Source organism: Diabrotica undecimpunctata, chromosome 1, assembly GCF_040954645.1.
Source record: "Diabrotica undecimpunctata isolate CICGRU chromosome 1, icDiaUnde3, whole genome shotgun sequence".
Lineage (NCBI taxonomy): Eukaryota > Metazoa > Arthropoda > Insecta > Coleoptera > Chrysomelidae > Diabrotica > Diabrotica undecimpunctata.
Window position 1 is genome coordinate 111,685,770 of NC_092803.1, and position 22,043 is coordinate 111,707,812.

Consider the following 22,043-nt stretch of genomic DNA (forward strand, 5'->3'; position numbering starts at 1 on the left):
AGATGAGATACTGGATAACTTAGGAAAAGCCAGTTATTTCACAACATTAGATTTAGCTCAAGGTTACCATCAGATTGAAGTTCATCCGGATTCTATTCGGAAAACAGCCTTTTCAGTTCCGCATGGTCACTTTGAATTTTTACGTATGCCCTTTGGTTTAAAGAATAGCCCAGCAACATTCGAAAGGTTAATGGACAATATTCTTAGGCCCTTTATTCATAAGTTTTGCTTCGTCTACATGGACGATGTCATTATTTTTTCCAAGTCACTGCAAGAACACTTAGTTCATATTGCGACTATTTTTGACACTTTTAGAAAAAATAATTTAAAAATTCAGTTAGACAAATCTGAGTTTCTCACGAAAGAAGTTTCTTTCTTAGGTCACGTAGTGACAACCGAAGGAATCAAACCTAACCCAGCAAAAATCGAAGCTATACAAAAATATCCTCTACCAAAAACAGTAAAAGAAATTAAATCATTTCTTGGTTTAATCGGTTACTACCGAAGATTCATACCCAACTTTGCAAAAATAACGTCCCCATTTTCGAGATGTACTCGAAAAGGAGCAACTATCGACCCCACAAATCCAAATTATTTAGAATGTTTTGCAAAATGCAAACAATTGTTAACTAATTCTCCAATCTTACAATATCCAGACTTCGAAAAGCCTTTTGTACTGACTACAGACGCCTCTAATATAGCTATAGGATCAGTATTATCTCAAAATAATCACCCTATTGCCTACTATTCTCGAACTCTAAATTCCGCAGAACGAAACTACTCCACTATTGAAAAAGAACTTTTAGCCATACTAGATTCTTGTAAACACTTCCGTATGTATTTATACAACCAAAAATTCACTGTAGAAACAGATCACAATCCTCTCGTATGGATCTACAAAATTAAAGACCCCACTTCTAGATTAGCCCGATGGAGACTTAAACTAGAAGAATATGATTTTGAAGTTAAATATAAAAAAGGCAAAGAGAATCAAGTTGCTGATGCTCTTAGCCGAGTCCAAATAAATGCCCTAAGCTCGAGTTCAGAATGTGCTGAACCCCCGAATTCAGAATGTGCTGAACCACCCGACAATTTCGACATAGACGATTTCCTTGCCGATTTTGACAACTTACAAAACAGTACTAACACACAACATACATCAGTTGAGAACCCTATCACTGGAATAGAGATTTCACCTGAACCAATTAATTTATCCTCAAACCAAATTATTTTTAAACCAGAGTCAAATAATTTTGAAATTAAATACAAAAGAATTTTTAACAAACACCGTTACACTGTCACTTTGACAAATAATTGGAAAACAGAAATAGCAAATACCTTCCAAAATATCCTTAGACCAAATCAAAAATTTGCAATAACAATCCCTCACGAATTTAGACCTTTTATCTGTAACTATTTTATAGAAAAAATAAATTCCACAGTCAAAGCAATATTTTGCAATATACTACTTCAGGACATAGAAGAAGAAAACCAACAAATAGAATGCATAAAGAAATATCACGTAGAAAATCACAACGGAATAATTGAAACCTACAAACATTTAAAACAAAAATTTTATTGGCCCTCAATGCAGACAACTATTTCTAATTTTATCAATAAATGCGAAATTTGCCTAAAAAATAAATACGAGCGACGTCCTTATAAACTTCCTCAATTAGGACCGTTGTTAGGTCAAAAACCTTTTGATATATTACATATCGATCTATTCCACTGCAATAAAAACCTGTATCTCACAATAATAGATTCTTTTTCCAAATACGGTCAATGCTATAAGCTCACCGACAAAACTTCCATTTCCATACTAAATAAATTAAGACACTACTTTTCGCACCACAATTACCCAAAAAAGATTGTATGCGACAGCGGCACCGAATTTAATTCCGCAGTCATTAAAGAATTCCTAAATATCCACAAAATCGAAATACATTTTACAACAGTAAACAATTCTTCCTCAAACTCTCCAGTAGAGCGCTTTCATTCAACTCTTATTGAAAAACTTAGGACCTTACAAGCCCAAAATCCAAATGATTCGTTAGATGACATTCTAACACACGCCATTCTTATTTACAACCAATCAATCCACAGTTCCACAGATTATTCCCCGTTCTCAATTCTGTACGGACCCTATGCAGAAGAAATACATTTCGACTTTGATCTTCCGATATACGAAACATATAATCAAAGACATAAAGAAGAACTCCAACCCTTTATTGCAGAACTATATAATAAACAAAAACAAAAAAGACAACAACTCTTAGATAGACAAAACGAAAATGCCGAAGATATTCCGGAAATAGACCTTACAAAATCCCTATATGTTTCTAAGAAAAAACATAAGTCCAAATTACAAGCCCCTTTCTCCACTATTCATCCAGAAACGCAAGACAAAACAAAAATAATCGGTAAAACAGATAAACAAAATTTAACAAGCACTCACCTTAAATATGTAAAACGAATACGAAAACATGTAGATAAACCTACTCAAGACCCAAATTTTTCACAGGACAATCCTCGCCCTGGTCCATCCACTCAATATTCAGGAGATTCCGAATAATGGTTACTATGCTGAAGAGATAGGTAAATCAAGAGAAATCTCCCACTATCACAGACATTTTCTTCACATTCCACTAGACAAATTATCCGACAGTATTGACGCTAGTCCGACAAGCTATTTCAAAGATCACTTCAAAAATGCACCTCTCTCGCTACTGTACTCCCAATACACCCACATACAAGAACAAACAAAAGACGATCTACACAAGATTACGCGAAAACAGAAACGCGGACTTTTTAATTTTCTAGGTACAGCCATCAAATACGTGACTGGAAATCCAGACGACTCTGACTTAGACTTGTTAAAATCACACATAATCTCTTTAGAAAATAAACAAAACGAAATCATAAAAAAATTTAATAACCAAATATCTTATGGAAACTCTTTTAACACGAGATTCGATAAACTTTTAGAAAAACTAAATTCTGATAATTCAATTCTCATATCTGCACTCAACAAATTATCAGCTGATTTCGACAGCTATATCATTCTACACAATGAGATAATAAATCTCCAAAATATAAACGAATTTCTAATGAAACTTATAAGAACCATTACCTTATCTGAACTTAATATCTCTAATATAGAATTATTCACTTTAAAGGAAATAATAGACCTTAAAGAGAACCTTCTCAAAATTTATCCCAGAAATTCAATTCCCAATAGTAATGAACACCCTTACGAACTTATAGAGTCAACAAAAACTTTAGTTTGTGTAACTTCAAATACAATGCTCATAATAATTAAAATCCCTATACTCCATGAAATCCCTTATACTACCTATAAAATCTATCCCATTCCAAACAAAGATCATGTTATGATTCTGCCACCTGCAAGCTACTATACAAATAATAAATGGTTCAACACTTGTATAGGACAAGGCGATAACATAGTTTGTTCCAACTATGTACAATCCAAATGTAATATACCCAATGTAGATAATTGCACAAAAACGTTAATCACAGAGAACTTTTTCCAAGAAACCAGCAAAGTCATATTGCTAGGAATAGTTCACCCAATGAGAATCCAGCAGATAGAAATTAATTCAACCAGCCTCTTGACGACAGATGTACCAATAATGATTGAAGGTATCCAATTTAATAAAAAGACGTCTCAAGATATTTCCATTCCAAAAATTGTTCCAATAAAATTAATACCAAACCATGAGATGAAAATTGAAAAATTAACAATCCCAGAGACACATGGCCAAATTCAACCAATAGATACCATAGAAGTACTACCCCGATTATCCATAGGACTGAGCACCACTTCTGTTATAATATTTTTAACTATTTTAGCTTTCCTAATAATCTTCCTAATTAGGAAAAGAAAACGAATTTCCAAAATCCTATTTGGAGAAAAATTGCATCCTGCCCAGATCCAGATACTAGACGAGCTGATAGCCGAAGTAACCAAAACTTCGAGGACGAAGTCCCAACCAATGGAGGGAGGAGAAATGTAGCCATAAGCTCCCTTACTATTAAGAATCAGCAGATTCCGATATCCGACGTTATAAATAGGAAGAAATCAATATTTTTATTATTATTGTAATTATTATGTTTCAATAGTCAACTTTAAATCATTAAATGTAGTAGTTTGTAGAATTTCTCAAAAATTGTAACTTATTTTCGAAATAAAGATTTTTTTTTGGGAATATCGACGTTGAAGAAACATTTCTATATACACACACACATACATATACATATATATAGACATATTGAACACAATAAATGATCAATATTATAATAATAAAAAGTAAAACAGTTCAACGAACTGGGGTGCGAGCCAAACTGAGTTGCTCTGGAGATCGACGTGCGGAGTCTCCTACACTACTTCCAGAGGCTCGTCTCTTTGCGACAACATCTGAGATACACAAAATTATTAATTGGAATAGGGATAGGTCCACTAATCCACTTGACTATAGCAGGATGCTCCCTGACTAATAGTCAACACCACCGACATAAAACAAGGGTTGTCGAGACAGCTCAAAAAAAAAATTGAAACGTGTCAACTTCCTGAAGGGAAAGAAGCACTAAGGGACATATTTGCCGAAGCAAAGTGGTATTCAATGTACTAAGTACTAGGGTATCAGTGCTGTACTGACCCCACGCCAAAAAAATTTGGAAAGGAAACGAATCCTCTCCAGGATAAAGTTCGCGTTAGCGCAACTCTTCCTGTACACGGGCCACGGAGGGGTTGAATAGTCGCTGGAGAAGGTAGCAAAGATTAAGTACGCAAAGGCGTAAAGGGAATCAACTAAATAATTAAAAATTAAGAATGGACTGAACATTTTAGAAGAAAGGTATTAAAATTTTAAGAAAACCGATTTATTCGGTTTCAGACAAATCTGAATTATCCGACGAAATACTGACAGGTTGATAAGCTTTAGATCTAAATAAAACAAAAAAAAAATAAACAAAAATCACGACATATTTACATGCAAAATTAAACTGGATGCTCGATTTGATTAATCGACATCAGGTACAGTTCGTTGGCTATTAGGCACAACGACCAATGGCAGATTTCTATAAATATGGCTCTAACCTAACCAAAAGTGTGGAACAGACCAGTGTTAAAGTTTCTGGGAGCGAAAAGAGGGATGCTTCCAGCTCAACAAAGGCGGGTGGCCAACTAAGTAGTCTTAGCAAGCTTCGCTATGGTTATCCACTAGGTAGACAACCTAAATAGCATCAAACAATAATAAAGTTGACTATGACAGTCAAGCAATGAATGAATTTCCAACCACTGGTTGAAAATTAAACTAACGCAAAAGAAGAAAGACAGGATGGCCAATAGTTCCATAAGAATATCCTCTGGGATTGATCACAGTGGAAAATTTCCAACAAAGAGACTCCCAAAAGGACAAAAGAAGAAAATAAATCCAAACCGTTAATACACAATCTTGGAGAAGAAGAAAGAAAATGGGTTTATGGCATACAAGCCACAATCGCTACACAAACAATTCAGTCTAAGACTGATGTTTCCAAAAGAAACAACAAAAAAAATCGTAAGAGTCTTCCACGAAACAAAAACTTACGATAAGACTTAAAAGGAACGGAAGAATCATTACAATCTTCCTAAGAAATAAAAAAATATTACAGTCCATCATCAATAATAAAAAATCGTGATGTTGGATGTAACACACCTCAACAATAAAAAAAGGTTGAACAGTAAAACATTTTTGACACCTAATTGAATCCAATATGGTCGTCATACAAATCACAAAGAAATGTTTACCATTCTTTAACAGAACTCCAATAGAGTCAAAATAATATAAACTTTTAATTCTCAGTGGGTCATTTACGGTAGCACCAGAACTATTTCAATTGTTAAACAAACGTGGTCTTAACGTCGACATAAAGATAAAAGATAAATTCACAATAGGCGGCAGCGGGTTGTTTCACCTCTGTTTATACAAAGAGTCACAATAGACAACAGCAAACTACTTCAACCTTCACTTGTACCATATCGTGAACACAAGATAATAAATGAAAGCTTTTGAGCCTTAGCCAAAAGTCTCAAAGCAAAAAGATATATGTGGTCTAATAAACTATTAGAAGACTGCAAAAATGTCAACGACAAAAAAAGAAAGCTGCTGCGTATACAACAGTCTGACATCACACAAATAACTCAAGATACAATAATACAGGTCACGTGCCTGTACGTCCTACAGGACATCTCGAGAAAAAAAAAGGTAAAACCACAAATAAAAATAAGTTCCAGTACCAAAAACATACTTCTACTACATCTGACCACACAAAGACATAAAATTAACATAACAGAAGGAGAGTAACAATATTTCCGCTCTATATTCTCAACAAAGACGCCTTAGGCAGAGAAAAACGAAGTCATATCATTACTTCCTTATACATTCAAAACAAAAGAACCATGGACTGTAAAATATAGAAAGCATTTTCCTTTTCAGGAAATAAAATTTTCTTTTCAAAGTATGAAAAAGTTAAACTATGAAAAAATACATTTTTAAAATAAACGAAAAACAAATTAAAAAGAAAATTTAACAGATAACAGACTAAAAAAACATATTAAAAACATCCAAAAAAGTATTCTGCAAAAATCCAGATAACACATTTTAAAATTACGTAGGTCGGGACAGCCTGTATATAGGTATAATTCCCAGCTGCGAATAAAAACCATGAATCAAGGTCAAGAAATAAAATTCACTTAATTGATTTTTCAAATAACGAACACTAAGAGCCATTTCGTTTATTTAAAATAAACACATTGAGGAATATATTTATTATGGTTCTATCAACAAATAAGACTGAACTGCAAAGAAAGCCATCGTTTAGATACGAATTAATTTAGGGACATAAACAAAATTCATTTCTCACTTATGGAATGTTTACTTTAAATAGACGAGTCTGAAAATAAACAACTAATATCGTTCACATTAAGAATACCGACAAAAAGAAATTCGCAGAATGATTATATCATTCCAAATACGTTTTAAGTATTTCACAAAATTAAAAATACGACGAGAATATTTCTACGCAATTTTACGAGGATTAAATTAAAGGAAAACGAAAATCGTACCAGTTAAACTGATTAAACAAAAATTGGGTAAAAGCAAATACACAAACAACTTGAGTCTAAAATACGAAATGTAAACAGAAATCATAAACATATTACGTTGTTTTTATAATGAAGATACACGCTCCACGATTGGCGCGCCATTTATGTAACACTTGCCGTGCTACAATAATATTACAAGGCCAGAATCGCTCGTTGTCGAAGAGAATAGGGCGGGGTTATAGAAACTATATCGTATTTTAAATTCAAGCACAATTAGATAATATGAAATTATTATTTATTATTGGACGCCACCCCTGGTTTATCCTCGAAGGGGAAGAGCAAAAAAAAATTAAGATTTATTGAAAGTTTACAAGAAAACTATTCTTTATTATTTCTTAGTAATGAACAAAAAGAAAACATTAAAAGTTACGTCATCCCAAAGGGATTCCAAAATATTATTTTATGTTAACATTATCATAAACAAAAAATCTTTGCATCGTATTAAATTAAGAATTGGTTATAAAGAAAATGAATGTATATATTATATTAACCCCAAATTTCGAAATTTGTTTACATTGGAAATAATATAGTTATTTATCAACTAGGAACAATGAAGAAAATAAACCTTTAAATTAAATTAGAACACTTCACTATATTTTCATTTTTTTTTTTGAGTTCATAATCATTTCTGTTGTCTTGAAGGTAGGTATAATAAAAATTGGTACAACCTTAATCTGCTCTGTTTCTCTTCTTATTTAATCAGTCACCAAATAAACCATTGATTCAGCTACGTACTATATCAAATCACCACCATCCTAGATAAGAGGGGTTAGGGATTCCAAAAAAAGATACTGCTACTGGGCCATGATCTGGAATAACTCCATAGCAATACTATCTTGCGACGAGTATTAGAAATATAATAGCAGCATTATAGCCTCTCCAATAAGGGTCTAAAAAAATAAATATCTATCTGAAATATGGACAAGAAAAGGATTTATTTGCTCACCTCTGAATTGAGACCCACTTTGGAAACACGTCTTAACGGTTGGACGGTCTTAACAGAAAAGAGCGAAGCGCTATCATGGCGCCTGAATCTGGAAATTGGGCGTGAGTGACAAGTTGAAAAATATGCTCATCTACCGGATATATTTGGGAATTACAGAAGAATCCTTGAGTCGGCTACAGGTAGGTACTTGACAGATAGATGGGGCTATTAGTTTTATTAAAAAAAAATATAATCGAAATATATAATGAGTTTCTTTTAAATCTTTTGAAACGGTTACATGTTTCGCAACAAAAAAATCATTATTTTTCGAGCTAGTTAAAGTTAAACCTTCTTCTTAGAGTGCTATCTATCCTATGGAGGTTAGCAATCATAATGACTATTTTTATTTTGGAACTTGCTGTTCTAAACAAAAACAAATACAAGTTAAACCTAAAACTGTACTATTATTTTTATCCAATATATTACCACGTCAATAGTTTTATTAAAAGATCGCATGCATTACGTTAGTTAAATTTTATAATTACTTTATTTATCTGTTCTTTTATTTATTTGCTCTTGGTCTCCATTCGGTTATTTTACATGTCCACCTTCCGTCCTTTATCCTTGCCACGTGGCCAGTAACTCTGATCCTGTTTTGTAGGTCTTCGTTTGTGATCTTGTTCTTTATTGTTACTCCTATCATTAAACGCTCCACCCTATTTTGTGCTATTCTTAGTTTTAAAGCATTGTTTTTCGTTAGTGACAGTGTTTTCGCACCATAGGTCATTACTAGCAGAACACACTGATCAAAGACTTTACGTTCAGAATAATCAGTTTGTTGCTATCTCTGAATACGTTTTTAAAAGCTGCATATGCAGCCCATCCGTGTGCTATTCTTCTTAATACCTCACCTCTTTAAAAGTTCTACTTCGTCTTTCTGAATTTTTAACTTGTTGTTGGCACGAGGTTCGTCAGGTATTTTGTTTTGTGGATATTCATCAGCATAAGGGTAACTTAAACTTAACGTTCTGTCGTTTTAAGTTGGTAGTAATGAATTCACAACCAATTCTTTTGTTTCTGATAAGAATATTTATAACCTAAATTTTATATTATTACTACATGTTCTGTAATTATTTTATAACGTAATTTTATTTAAATGTTTATGTATATGTGTTTTAAGTGTTTTAAATATGTGTTTGTGAAAGAACGTTTTTTAAAACAATTTGGATAGTTTTAGCCATTATTTGTAGGAGTGAGATGAGTTGTTCATTTTATTTTATAAACATCATGATAACTAACCTCAATTAGTGTAAAATACAAAATAATGTTACTCTGTAATTTGTACTAATTTTGTTTATTGTAGCATCCTGATAATGCCAATAAAGATTTGAGAAAACTTGGTAGACTAAAAAGAGTAATTCTTTGTACTATTGTAACGAAATAGCCCATCTCCGATGCGAGGTACGTGTCACAATTATTAGAAGGATGAATCTCGAATATACAATCGATGGCATTTTTAATAGCGCTTGCCTTCGAGGCGCTTCCAACGGGCAGTCTAGAGATGAACTACTCCAGATGATTCTAGAATAATACTTTTGGTATATATATGAACGCTGCACATCCAAATAGTTGTGTTTTGTAGTTAAATATATATATATATATATATATATATATATATATATATATATATATATATATATATATATATATATATATATATATATATTTAACTACAAAACACAACTATTTGGATGTGCAGCGTTCATATATATACCAAAAGTATTATTCTAGAATCATCTGGATATATATATATATATATATATATATATATATATATATATATATATATATATATATATATATTGTTATGGATCAGTTTATCGATCAGAAATAGAATAAAGAGTTTTTTTATTATTTTAATATACCGCGGGCATATAAGTTAAAATACAACTCTGTACTTATTTGTAATAGACCATAAGAGAAAACCAGTCTTTCCGTGAAAGACTGAGTGAATAGTGAAAGGACAATGGAACCCGTATAATTATAGATTTAAGGAATAAACTTTGTAATTGTATTTTGCGGTGGACATTTTTCGAAAGTAAATAAGAATTAGATTTAGATATGAGATAACAAGAATTTGGAAACTTATTTCTGTTGAAAAAGGTAAAATTGTTAATGGTTTCTGAAAAGTAATTTGAGTGAAAGTAGTTTATTTGTTTTAAATATCATGTTGGAAATTTTCTAAATCGAAAATAAGTGGGAAAGATGAATGCTTATGATTGGTTAAAAAGGAATGGTGGAAATGAGAGAGTTGAGAAGGTTGTCTGGAGAGATTGAAAAGATTATTATGTTACCGGCAGACCAGAAGAGAAGACGTGTTTTCGTGTAGTCAATCTGAGTGCCAGTGTTTTCGTTTGTTAGTGAAAAAGGTGGAAGCTGAGAGCAGATCAAAATCGAGAAGATTAATACCTCTTTTGAGTCTGCATAGTCCACGAGATATAATTGAGAAAGAAAGAAGAATTTGTGAGTAAAGAGTACCGGTCAAAAGAGGATTGGGCTTGTGTTTTTTCGGAGGAGTAGTTTGCTGGTATGCGGTTTGGATCGATGCTGAGAACGGGAAAGATTTGATGGTAGCCGGACATAATCAATCAAGGAAAGAACTGTGGTTTGATCGAGAGGAGACATCATTGGTGTAAAAAAATAAAGGTCAGTCAAATAATTTGAATGAAAGAAAAATCTAAGATATTCTAAAGATAAAATCAAATATAAGCATACGAACTAAGTTTCAAAGAGTTATTTTTTTTGTGAATAAATTATATTTTTATATGGTCATTTTTTTTAGTAGATATTAATATAAAACAGATCAATAGATAGTTTGTAATTAAAATTAAATTTAGAGTATAGGAGTTTGTTGGGAAAGATAATTGCCCACAAAAGTTATTTATTAATATTCATCGTATTGCTTATTGAAAATAAATAATAATTTGTGTGCATATTTATGTTGTTTTAATGTTAGTTCCGTTTCCTGTTCTATCCCGATTATGAGCAACTAGGAGATACTGAACCCACTAGAAGAGATATATAAAGTAAACTGATTAAAGTAAAATTAAAAAGGCACCCTGAGAAATTTTAATAGTAATTGATTTGTATGACTCTGCATAAATTAGTGAATTAATTAATTAAATAATTGGATTAATTAAATTAGTGTTAATTAATAATAAAACATCATAAAGCAGATCACAACAATATATATATATATATATATATATATATATATATATATATATATATATATATATAATATATTTAGATTAAACTAAATATTAACTAATATTATATAAAGATATATATGTTAAACCTAGAGCTAAGATTAATACTATTACAGGAATTAATATTAAACTCAATAGTCAAAAATTGAAATTGAAAAAAGGTCAAATTGTCTCAATAACAGAGATGACGGAATACGGTTGCCATCAAGGAAACCTCTCATAAAGAAAATTTCGTCCGCTCCACCCGTCAATCTAAATCCTACTGTCAGAAATGTTCGCGCCAACCTCGCGCCAACCCCGCGCCAATTCCCGCGCCAATCGACGCGCTAAATCCCACGCTAACGATTAGTGTAATAGTGTCTGGGGGCTCGAAGACTAAGACCTCGGAAGCCCTGAAGAAGACATCGAAGAGGATATCGAAAGTTCTGCGCAATGATAATCGACGCATTTCAACCCGGAAGACTGTTGAGTTTATTATTAATTCCTGTAATAGTATTAATCTTGGATCTAGGTTTAATTGTACTAACCGCGAAAAGCTTTAGGTCTAGGACGACAAGTCACACTGTTTGTCCGGTAAGGTAATTACGCCACCTAGGAAAGAAATCAGAACTAGCAACATCTGACACTTCAATCATATTTTCGATACTTCTTAAATCGATAGGGTTGATTTATTGCTAAAAATTTTTATTAATGACGTATAATATATATTATCCTAATTATATGTTCACATGCACTTTATTGTTATTTATGTTACTAACCGAACCTAATATACGAAAAGAATGGCTAACACTATTTTGTGATAAAAAGTCGTATTGACGATTCAAATATTTTTACTGTTTTGTGGTGGGTGTAGAATAGTTTAGAATAATTAAAAAAAACAAATATACAGTAGGTCACTATACAGTATTTTCATTATTTATAAATGTATCGAGACATACGAGATATCATAGGACACTATGGATAAAAATAGATTTACTATAAGACAAAATTTGATTTCTTAAAAAAGGCCTCTGGCTGAGTACAAAATAAACAACTGACCGAATCCAAATAACATGCGACATAGCAAATAAAAGGGAAGGATATAACAAATATATATAAACATAAAAAACAAACAAGGCGAGTTCCAAAAAGGCATTTCACAGCATTTTCGTTAATAATGAACGTATAGCGATATACGAGATATCATATGGCACTATGGACGGTAGTAGATACTCTAAAAAGTAAATTTGCTTTATTGGCCTTAAAAAGACCTCTGACTGGATACAAAATAAACGGTCATATGCTTAATCCTAGCATATGACACATCAAATAAAACGACGTGAGACGTATAGTAAATATAATATATATATATATATATATATATATATATATATATATATATATATATATATATATATATATATATATATATATATAGCGTGCCATCAAAAAATAAAAAATATATATACAGGATATAGTAAAAAAATTATCAGAAGAGTCAGAGAGTCAGAAGAGTACCAGACCACACTTTATTTTTAATTTTTATTTACATGGGTTTACATGCAAGAAATTTATTATTTGGATCTCCCGTCGCACGCGACAAGCGAAATTACTAGTTTATATATATATATATATATATATATATATATATATATATATATATATATATATATATATATATATATATATATTTAGACGTATTTTTTACTTACCATCAATAATCTGATTCATATACTTCATTTCGCTAACAGAATCGTAAGTGATTCGTCCGTTGTGCTTTTTAAGAACTTGGTTGATCTCGTCCCTTAATTTTTGCTGAATATTTTGATTTTTAGAAAGCTCATATAATGCAAAAGCTATTGTTGTTGAGCTGGTTTCAAAACCAGCAGTGAAAAATACGAAACATTGCGCGATGATTTGGTCGATTGTAAGTGAAGTTCCATCGTCTTAAAAAATAAAAATATCATTTTTTACTAAATAAAAAATACACATATATAATATTTGCAAATTTTAGAAACTTCGAAAAATTCGCTACCTTGATAATAACGTCAAACTACATTTTTTTATTATTTAGATAAGCAAGAGAGTCCAAACTATTTTATTATTTACTATATTACTTATTTTCAACTAATAAATGAATAATTTCTATATTTTATCGAAAATTTAAATGACTTATAATTTGTATATTTTTGTTCAATTTTTCAGTTTTGTTTTTAATTAAATCTTATTTTAATCACTGATATAATTTTTTATATTTTATCTTTTTTTATTTTACTATTTATGTTCTTACTTACGATCTTCATTATATATTGAAAACGTGTATCAGAAAACATTCCCAATATAATTTAATTTAAAGAATTTTCAATATCGAAATTTAACCTTTCGTGACTGGCGCTCGTTTTCTGTGCACCCATAATGACGGCGGACTATGAGTCCGCATACCTTTTTTGCACGTGAAAAGCGTGATATATTATATCGTAGTACATGTGACTTTTTTTATGAACAAGTATTGTAAATTATTATATTTATAATAATATATAAAAGAATGTAAATATACAAAAAAAATAAAAAAATACAAGTTAGCTATTGCTTTAAACCATGTTTTCAAAATAAAATTCTGCACATACACAAGTTAAATGTTCAAAGCACATAACTTTGGCATATTCTTTATACGATAAGCGCGAGTTAATTGATTTTTTCTCCTGTCACAGTAACTGCAACTGCATTGAAGTATAGCATAGAGTTCTCTGATTCTTAGTACTATCGTTATTGCAATGTTAGTTTGAATTTCTCGAGAACGAATATGATTTTCGGTTAACTGGGATTAAAAGTATATGCAAAAATGTTTACCTATTTATAGTACCTGGATTTTTTAAATAAAACAATACCAAAGAATTCACTCCAGCCATATTCAGCATAGAATAAAAAATTACCATTGGTCATCCTAACGTATTTCGACCGTAGTCATATGCAGCGTACATTTTATCTAAAGTCTCAACTCCACTTTTAGTACTATTATAATTAACAATCATTTCAGGTTTTCCTGTAACTGTATCGATTTTATCATTATAATGCATCATTATCATCATCCATCCTTCATTTATCACGTCCACTGCTGGACATAGACTTCCCTTAAACTCCTTCGTTCTTTACGATTTTGTGCTCTTTGTTGCCAATTTTTGATGATATGCCTGATGTCGTCAGCCCAACATGTAGGTGGTCTTTTTCTTACTACTTTTATCTGCTCTTGGCCTCCAATTCCTAATTTTGCTCGTCCTTCGTGGGTCGTGCATTCTCGCTACATGGCCTATCCAGTTCCATTTAAGTTCCGCTATGCGTTCGACAACATTAGCAATACTCGTCCTTCTTCGCAGATCTTCGTTTCTTATTCGGTCCCGGAACGTCACTCCTAGCATAGACCGTTCCATTCGTCTCTGTGCCACTCTCAATTTCGAAGCATTAATCTTGGTTAGACTCATAGTTTCCGCCAAGTCATGACCGGTAATAAGCACTGGTTAAATACTTTTCTGTTGAGGCTAATTGGTATTTAGGCCCTAAGTGTGCTTCGAAGTTTTTAAAAGGCTCCCACGCTAAAGTAATTCGTCTTTGGATTTCGCATGTTTGGTTATCCCTGCTGATTCTAATTTCATGACCCAAATACGTATATTTCTCCACCAATTCTACCACTTTTTGAATAGTTAAGTGGTTATTGGGGCCATATTTGTCATAAACTTAATTTTGGTAAAGTTCATTCTGAGGCCCACCTTCGAACATGCAAAGTCCAATTCATTTAACATATCTGTGGCTTCTCCTAAAGTATCTGTGATAAGGACAATGTCATCTACGAAACGGAGATGGTTAAGCTTATCGCCGTCTATTGTTACTCCACTGTGGTCCCAATTGACCATCTGAAAGGCATACTCTAATACCGTTATGAATAATTTCGGTGATAATGTATCTCCTTGCCTTATCCCAAGTTTTATTTTTATTGGTCGGGTTTTATCGTGTATCTTAACAGTCATAGTGGCATTTTTGTAAATATTGTAAATAAGTTCACTATACCTATTGGCAATCCTGCTATCATTCATTGCTTCTCTAAGGTCTATAGATTCTATAGATTTTTCAATGAGTGTCTATACTGTAGCAGGTGATCATTGGTATCATAATTTGAACGGAATCCTCCTAATATCCTGCTCTAATTTTTTCTCCAATGTTGATGTCACTAACCTAGTGAAGAGCTTGTATATGTGGTTTAATAGGCTAATAGGTCTATAATTTTTTAGGTCCGTTCTATCTCCTTTTTTATGCAAAAGGATGGTTATAGCATTGTTCCATTCTTTGGGTACTTCTCTTTGCTGCAAACATAGATTAAACAGTTTTTTAAATTTATTTAATAGTTTATCTCCTCCATTTACGATAGCTTCTATTACAATTCCATCCTCTTCCGGGGCATTGTTATTTTTTATGTTTATTATTTTATTTATTTTTATTTTTTGTTATGTTTGTCGAATCTAATCTACCTTTATCTCTGGCATTCATTCCGATCTTGATTCATGATGTTCTGTGAAATCGCTGTTTGTATTCCTGTTTGATCTTCTAGTATACTTCCATATAATTCCTCGTACAACTCTTCGACGACCTGTATTAACTCGTCTCTACGTGATATTATTTCATTTTGCTTGTTTCTTAGTTTATGAATTTTGCATTTCCCATTTGTTAGCTTTCTACGTGGAACTTTTAGGCTGTTATTTTCCTCTATAGTACGTTTAATACTATCGGTTTTAAATTTCCTTAAATCACTTCTGATTTACATCGAAACAGATGTATTCATTTGTCTTACAGTGTGGCTGTCTGCATTTTTATCGCTTCTCATTTGTCTTCTTTGATCCAGCAGCGTTTAGTATCTGGACTTGAAACATACTTGACTATGGTGTATACCTAAAACCATAATCATTTTTTTTTTCGTTTGGGAATATACGACACCAATGTTATGTCTTTGTCGTATGCAAACATTCTTGATCCTACAGGTCGACGCCGTGGATTAGATATATGAAGAGAAAATTCTGGTATTATTTTTAAAACCTACTCTCTGATATAAAGGGTTAGAAACAGCTTCCCAGTCAATGCATAGACATATAGTACAAATAGACTAGCGCTACAATACATGCCCGTTCCCCTGTGCGATAGAGAAAACTACTGAGTCTTTTGTATTTTATGTCTATGAGTCCATGCAACAGCAAATTTTTGGTTATTAATTTATGAGACTTTGAAGGGGTAAATATGCAGTTTTTGATTCGGATTATTGTACAGCTTAAGATACTAGGTTTTATAAAATATAACCATAAAATTATAAAATTACATTGGATAAGCTGTAACTTAAGCTTTTATAAGTTTAATTTAGATTATTATTGCGTAATTAGCGCTCAAATCTGAAAAATGGTATTTTATCAAAATGGTCATATTTTTTGTAAAAGTATAATATTTTTTAAAGCATTAGATTAAAGTCAGGTTCTAAAATTACTTTCTTGAGTCATGGTTAAGTTAAATATAATGTTTTTTATGGGATTAAGCCGCAATTATTGGTTGTGATTATGATGAAAATCACATTTTTAATGAACTAAAAATGTGTAGGTTATACACATATGGGAAAACCAAATAATGTCTTTATCATGGACCAATGCAATATTAATACCAACATATAAAAAAGGGAAAAAAAAGATTGCCCAAACTACACACAAGAACCATTATTAGATACTGTAAACAGAATATTATAGAACCATCTCCCTTATCCCACATGCCAGCAAAATAATGCTACACATAATCAGACAAATAATGAAAACTGAACTACTTACTGACACTGAAAACTTTACTACAAAGAGAAATATTACATTTTGAATATAAGACAAATAATAGAAAAATCTAGGGAATTATCTCACTACACAATTGTTTTATAGTTATCGCAAAGCGTTCGACAGGGTTAAATAAGAACTGAACTATACGAACACACTACTGTAACAGTTATAGTGCTTGACGCATTCCATCCAGAACAAGGTGTTAGACAAGTACGTATACTGTCTCCACAATTATTTAATATATATATATATATATATATATATATATATATATATATATATAGATATATATATATATATATATATATATATATATATATAGATATATATATATATATATATATATATATATATATAGCTTTGGAGCTATAGTTAGGAGCTAGGTTATAGGACAGCTTGAAGGATGGGAAAAGGTTGTCTCAAAATAAATGGCCGAAAAATAAACAATCTACGTTTTGCAGACGAGACAGCCCTTCAGGAGACTTCTACAGAAGAAGAACTAATACTGAGATAATTAATTTATATGGGGACCCTACAACAGCACAAGTAGCCAAAGCAATGAAAATAAGATGGTTAGGTCATTTGGAAAGAATGAATGAATGAAACAAAGAGCAAACAGAGTTGGCAAATAAGAGAAGAAAAGAAAGATCTAGAAAAAGATTGCTCGATGAGGTGGAGATGGTCCTAAAAGAGGAATACATTTAAAACTGGACCGTGAAGACCAAAGATCGAAAAGAATAGAACAAAATTGTTAATACAAGTGCCTCTAAAAGGCCTGCGTTAGCATATAATAATAATAACTTGAAATATATTTGACTGAAAATAAAATGGTAACACTTCCCGTTTTTGTTATATAGTCACCTGCTTAATATAGGGTAATAGATAGGTGGTAAGATGAAGTTGAGACCTGCTTAGGGATATTAAAAATTAGAAGATGGCAACATGTCGCCAGAAACCGAACAGAATGGCGACGAAACTTGGAGCAGGCCAGGATCCACAAATGATTGCCGAGCCAAAGGTGAAGATGGTGATGAAGTTTTAATGCTGAATCCAAAGCCATTATAAATAAGTTTTTCCGTATGGGTTAAGTCTCATAATCAATAATTCCTGGCCGGACAAACTAATCCCAAAAAACTAGAGAACCGAAGTTTCTTAAATTTTCATTTCATTTATATTGATAGAATACGTAAAAATAAACGTAACCTACCTTTATACTCTACATCTTCTTTATTATTTTTTATATTAATTAACAACTGCATAAAATCATTACGTTGAACTTGGTTTTTTTCTCTAGAGCTAACTGTATCTCTCACAACTTGACTGAAAAAGTCAACTGACTCTTTGTCCAAAATTGTTATGCCAATCAATCGTCCAAAATCAGGAAAGTTGTTAGCTATCATAAATTTTAAATTTTGTAGAGGACTTCTGCGGAATATTTGTCGGCCGTATGTTCTAAATGGATTGTTTGGATCCTTGAAACTGTTACACTCTAAACCAAAGGCGCAGGAACCGATGATATCCGTAGAAAAGTTACCTAAAATCGTAGTAATAATATATTACGTTTGGAAATTAATGTGAAATTAAAACAACCCTTAATTTTTTTGCTTTAGATTGCATTCTCACACAGCCATAAACTACGATTGAATTTTCTGTATATACCAGTTTGTTTATAAAAAATATTTAATCTCAAATTGTGAGCCCATACCGATTTTTTAATATGGCTCTGAAACTATTTTTATGTAGCATTTCTATGATATATACTTTATTTCATGTGAATTAACTACAACTTTAATTACATAATGTCGAAATTTAAAGTCAAAATAAACGTACTTTTAGTTAAAATCGTGGCTAGTTCTCATGAATTAAGTGGACAAGCCAGAAACTAATTTTAATAAAAATATTTTATTCTGGGATTATACCATCCTCGACCAGGGACTGATCTGTGCATTTAATAAACAATACAAGATATACCTCATATAGATTAGATTTCCATATTAAAGGAAAACATAAGGAATAAATAACAGGATGGTGTTATATTTTTATTGTCGTTGTTCTGACGAATAATAAGCAATCCTAAATATCTTTTCCATCTACAATGAGCAGATACATTATATGATAATATAATGTATCTAAATGTAATATAATATGCAATATAAATATAATGTATCTAATATAATGTATATAAAAGTAATCTATATTAAGGTAAATGTACCTATTATCGGCACATTTAGCACGTTAAGCACAATGGAGCTTCATTTTGGTTAGTTTAGTAACCAAATTACCTGAACAACGTATATTTAGATTATGGTTTAGGCTAATAAAATCTATCACAATTACACATAAAATATTTATTTTATCCTAAAACAAACTTATAATATTTAAAATATTAATAAAATGAAAAGTGTCCAAAGTCCCCATTATCGGCATTCTAAATTAAATGCATGCTCTAATCTTCGGCACATCAAAGATCCTTTTTTCGGCATGAGTTAGATACTCAAGATTTGAATAATTATATAGGGTACCTAAATATTTTGTTAGATAGATACTATTGAAGTAAATAAATTATTGTAGGTATGTAAATACACTAAATTGAAAATTCAAATAAAATAACGTATTTTTCAAAAGATAAATATAAAATCTTTAATGTATCTATGCAAACACATTATTTTAGTAGTCATTGACTATTGACACAAGGGGCATTTCAGTTCTTCTCTATCATCTTCAGTTAGACCAAGACAAGCCTCATTAGTATTTCAAGCAAGAACCACAAATGCGCATGTCCAGCTGATCGTCAGTGTCACACAATGAACAATACCAAGATTCCTGTAAAGATTTAGATGTTGAAGGTTTGCTAATTAACATGCTTTTATTTTCTTGCATTTCCTGTGTGGAAAAGAGATCCTCCGTGACATTCTTCAATTTAGTCTTTGTCCTGCGATTAGAAATTCTTTTATTCAAAGTTTGTGAAAGAGCAACTTTTTTTTCTTTTCGTTTTCCAATTCTTTCTTTTGGATGCGCTTTTCTTTCCGCTGCATTTTTAGCTGCTGTTATGAATGCTCATTTCATTATGAATTTCCACTTCTGTAAATGAGTCATTCGTAACAAAGTCGACTGGAAGTTCATTGGAAGGCTAGTTCATGGCTTTGGCTTTCATTTCCTTCCATAATGAAAATTAGCTGGTGTGCTCTACTGGTCCTTACCAAATTGACCCAGAAAGCTCAAACAATCGCAGCATATCAATTGAGATGCATTCTTCTACAACTCTTAGGGCGACTTGAAATTCTGTAGGTTGTTGTTGTTCTTATTTCTTTTGACAGTTTTGTGCTCATACGTCTTCTTTAAAGTATTTAGAAAATTTAATATTTTCAACATTAAAGGACACAAGTCCGCAACCCTTGAAACCAATCTTAACTATATCGGGAATATTTACCATTTTTTGAAAAGTGATTTCCAAAATAGGTGCAAATGAATCTCTGGTTATCTTTTTACCTTGGTTTTCCATTCTCCACCGATGCACGCTCTTTTTCCATTCACGTTTTAATGGTCGAAAGACTGCAACATCTTAAGGCTGTAAAATATGTGTTGCGTTTGGACACAGAGCTATTAGAATAACATTATTATTACTACAAAATTCACTTAGGGCCATTGTTAAGTGTGATCTGTGTCCGTCCAAAAACAGTATAACCGGAAACTGCACTTTTTGAGCAACTAACCAAGGGTGGAATATATTAGCGATGTATTCAAAAAAGTTTTCGCCAGTCATCCACCCATTTTCAAACTTTCCTATCCCCCAGTGAGCCGGTATTTTGTCGAAAAACTGATTTGGGAATTCTTGTATATTTAAAAACGATCATGGGTGGTAAAATTTGACCGGAGGCACTACGGGTAACCAAAGTCGTCAGACATTCCGTCTCGTCGTTGCTAAAAAACGAATAAACTGTTCTATCCCCCCTCTCTAACCAACACTTTGTCTCCCTTAGGAGTCAGGAAAAAAGCCGATTCATCAGAATTGAATACACGACTAGGATCAAAAGTTATGTTGCGATTGTTTGTACTGTAAGTTAAGTTTTGGGAAATTCTTTTAGATAGTTCGGGATGCGTTTTTAAAAATAGTTCGTATCATTTACGTCCAGCCTACCACCCACGAAATTATTAGGCCTATTAAGTTCTTTAAGCAATAGATGAACACTATCCAACAACTGCGTTTTAGTTGCAGGAAATCCACAGGCTGCAATCCGAAATAGCCATGATACCAGTAGGTTTTCTTCTTCTTTTGTTAGTGTGGTCCCTGGTCCAGATTTCTTCTCTAAAGAAGTTCTACCCTTTACTTTGTCCTGTAGAGTCGATCTGGGTACCTTATACAACTTGCTAGCTGTTTTAAATGACATTCCTGACTGAACAGCTACAACAGCTTTGTTTATATCTTCCGCAGAATATTGAATTCGCTTTTTTTCCATTGCTAATATCTGAATTGTAGTCTAAAATAAAGAATTTCCAATTATCGGCACGTATATGTATATATTATCGGCAGTGTTATACTCGGTCAAATTATGGCTATTTTTACTAGAGATACGGGATGCCGAAAATTGGTACAAGGAAACCTCGTTTTTTATTGCATATAATGACCAAACATTTGTCCTAGTAAGTTAAAAGATTACGCTAAAATCAGCTTATATACAGTCTAATGCATATAACCAATTATCGGCACTCCAGCCGACGATTGGATCATCTGCTAATATTTACGTACCTATTATCGGCACCCTCAAAATACTGCAAAAAGCTATAGAAAAACAGTTTTTGGCCAACAAATAATCAAAATAAACTACTTCTCAACATATAAAACATAATAA

At 32.0% G+C, this 22,043-nt stretch overlaps 1 protein-coding gene across 3 annotated transcripts in view; it reads right to left on the bottom strand.

Annotated features, from left to right (window-relative positions):
- LOC140452494 (cytochrome P450 6a2-like) overlaps positions 1-22,043 on the bottom strand; it is a 66,742-nt gene that overhangs the window by 16,485 nt on the left and 28,214 nt on the right. For all 3 annotated transcript variants that reach the window (XM_072546806.1, XM_072546798.1, XM_072546814.1), the window contains exons 5-6: positions 18,401-18,727; positions 13,054-13,287 (exon numbers count right to left, since the gene is read on the bottom strand). In XM_072546806.1, the coding sequence (XP_072402907.1) occupies positions 13,054-13,287; positions 18,401-18,727 (561 nt within the window). The remainder of the gene's footprint in view (positions 1-13,053; positions 13,288-18,400; positions 18,728-22,043) is intronic.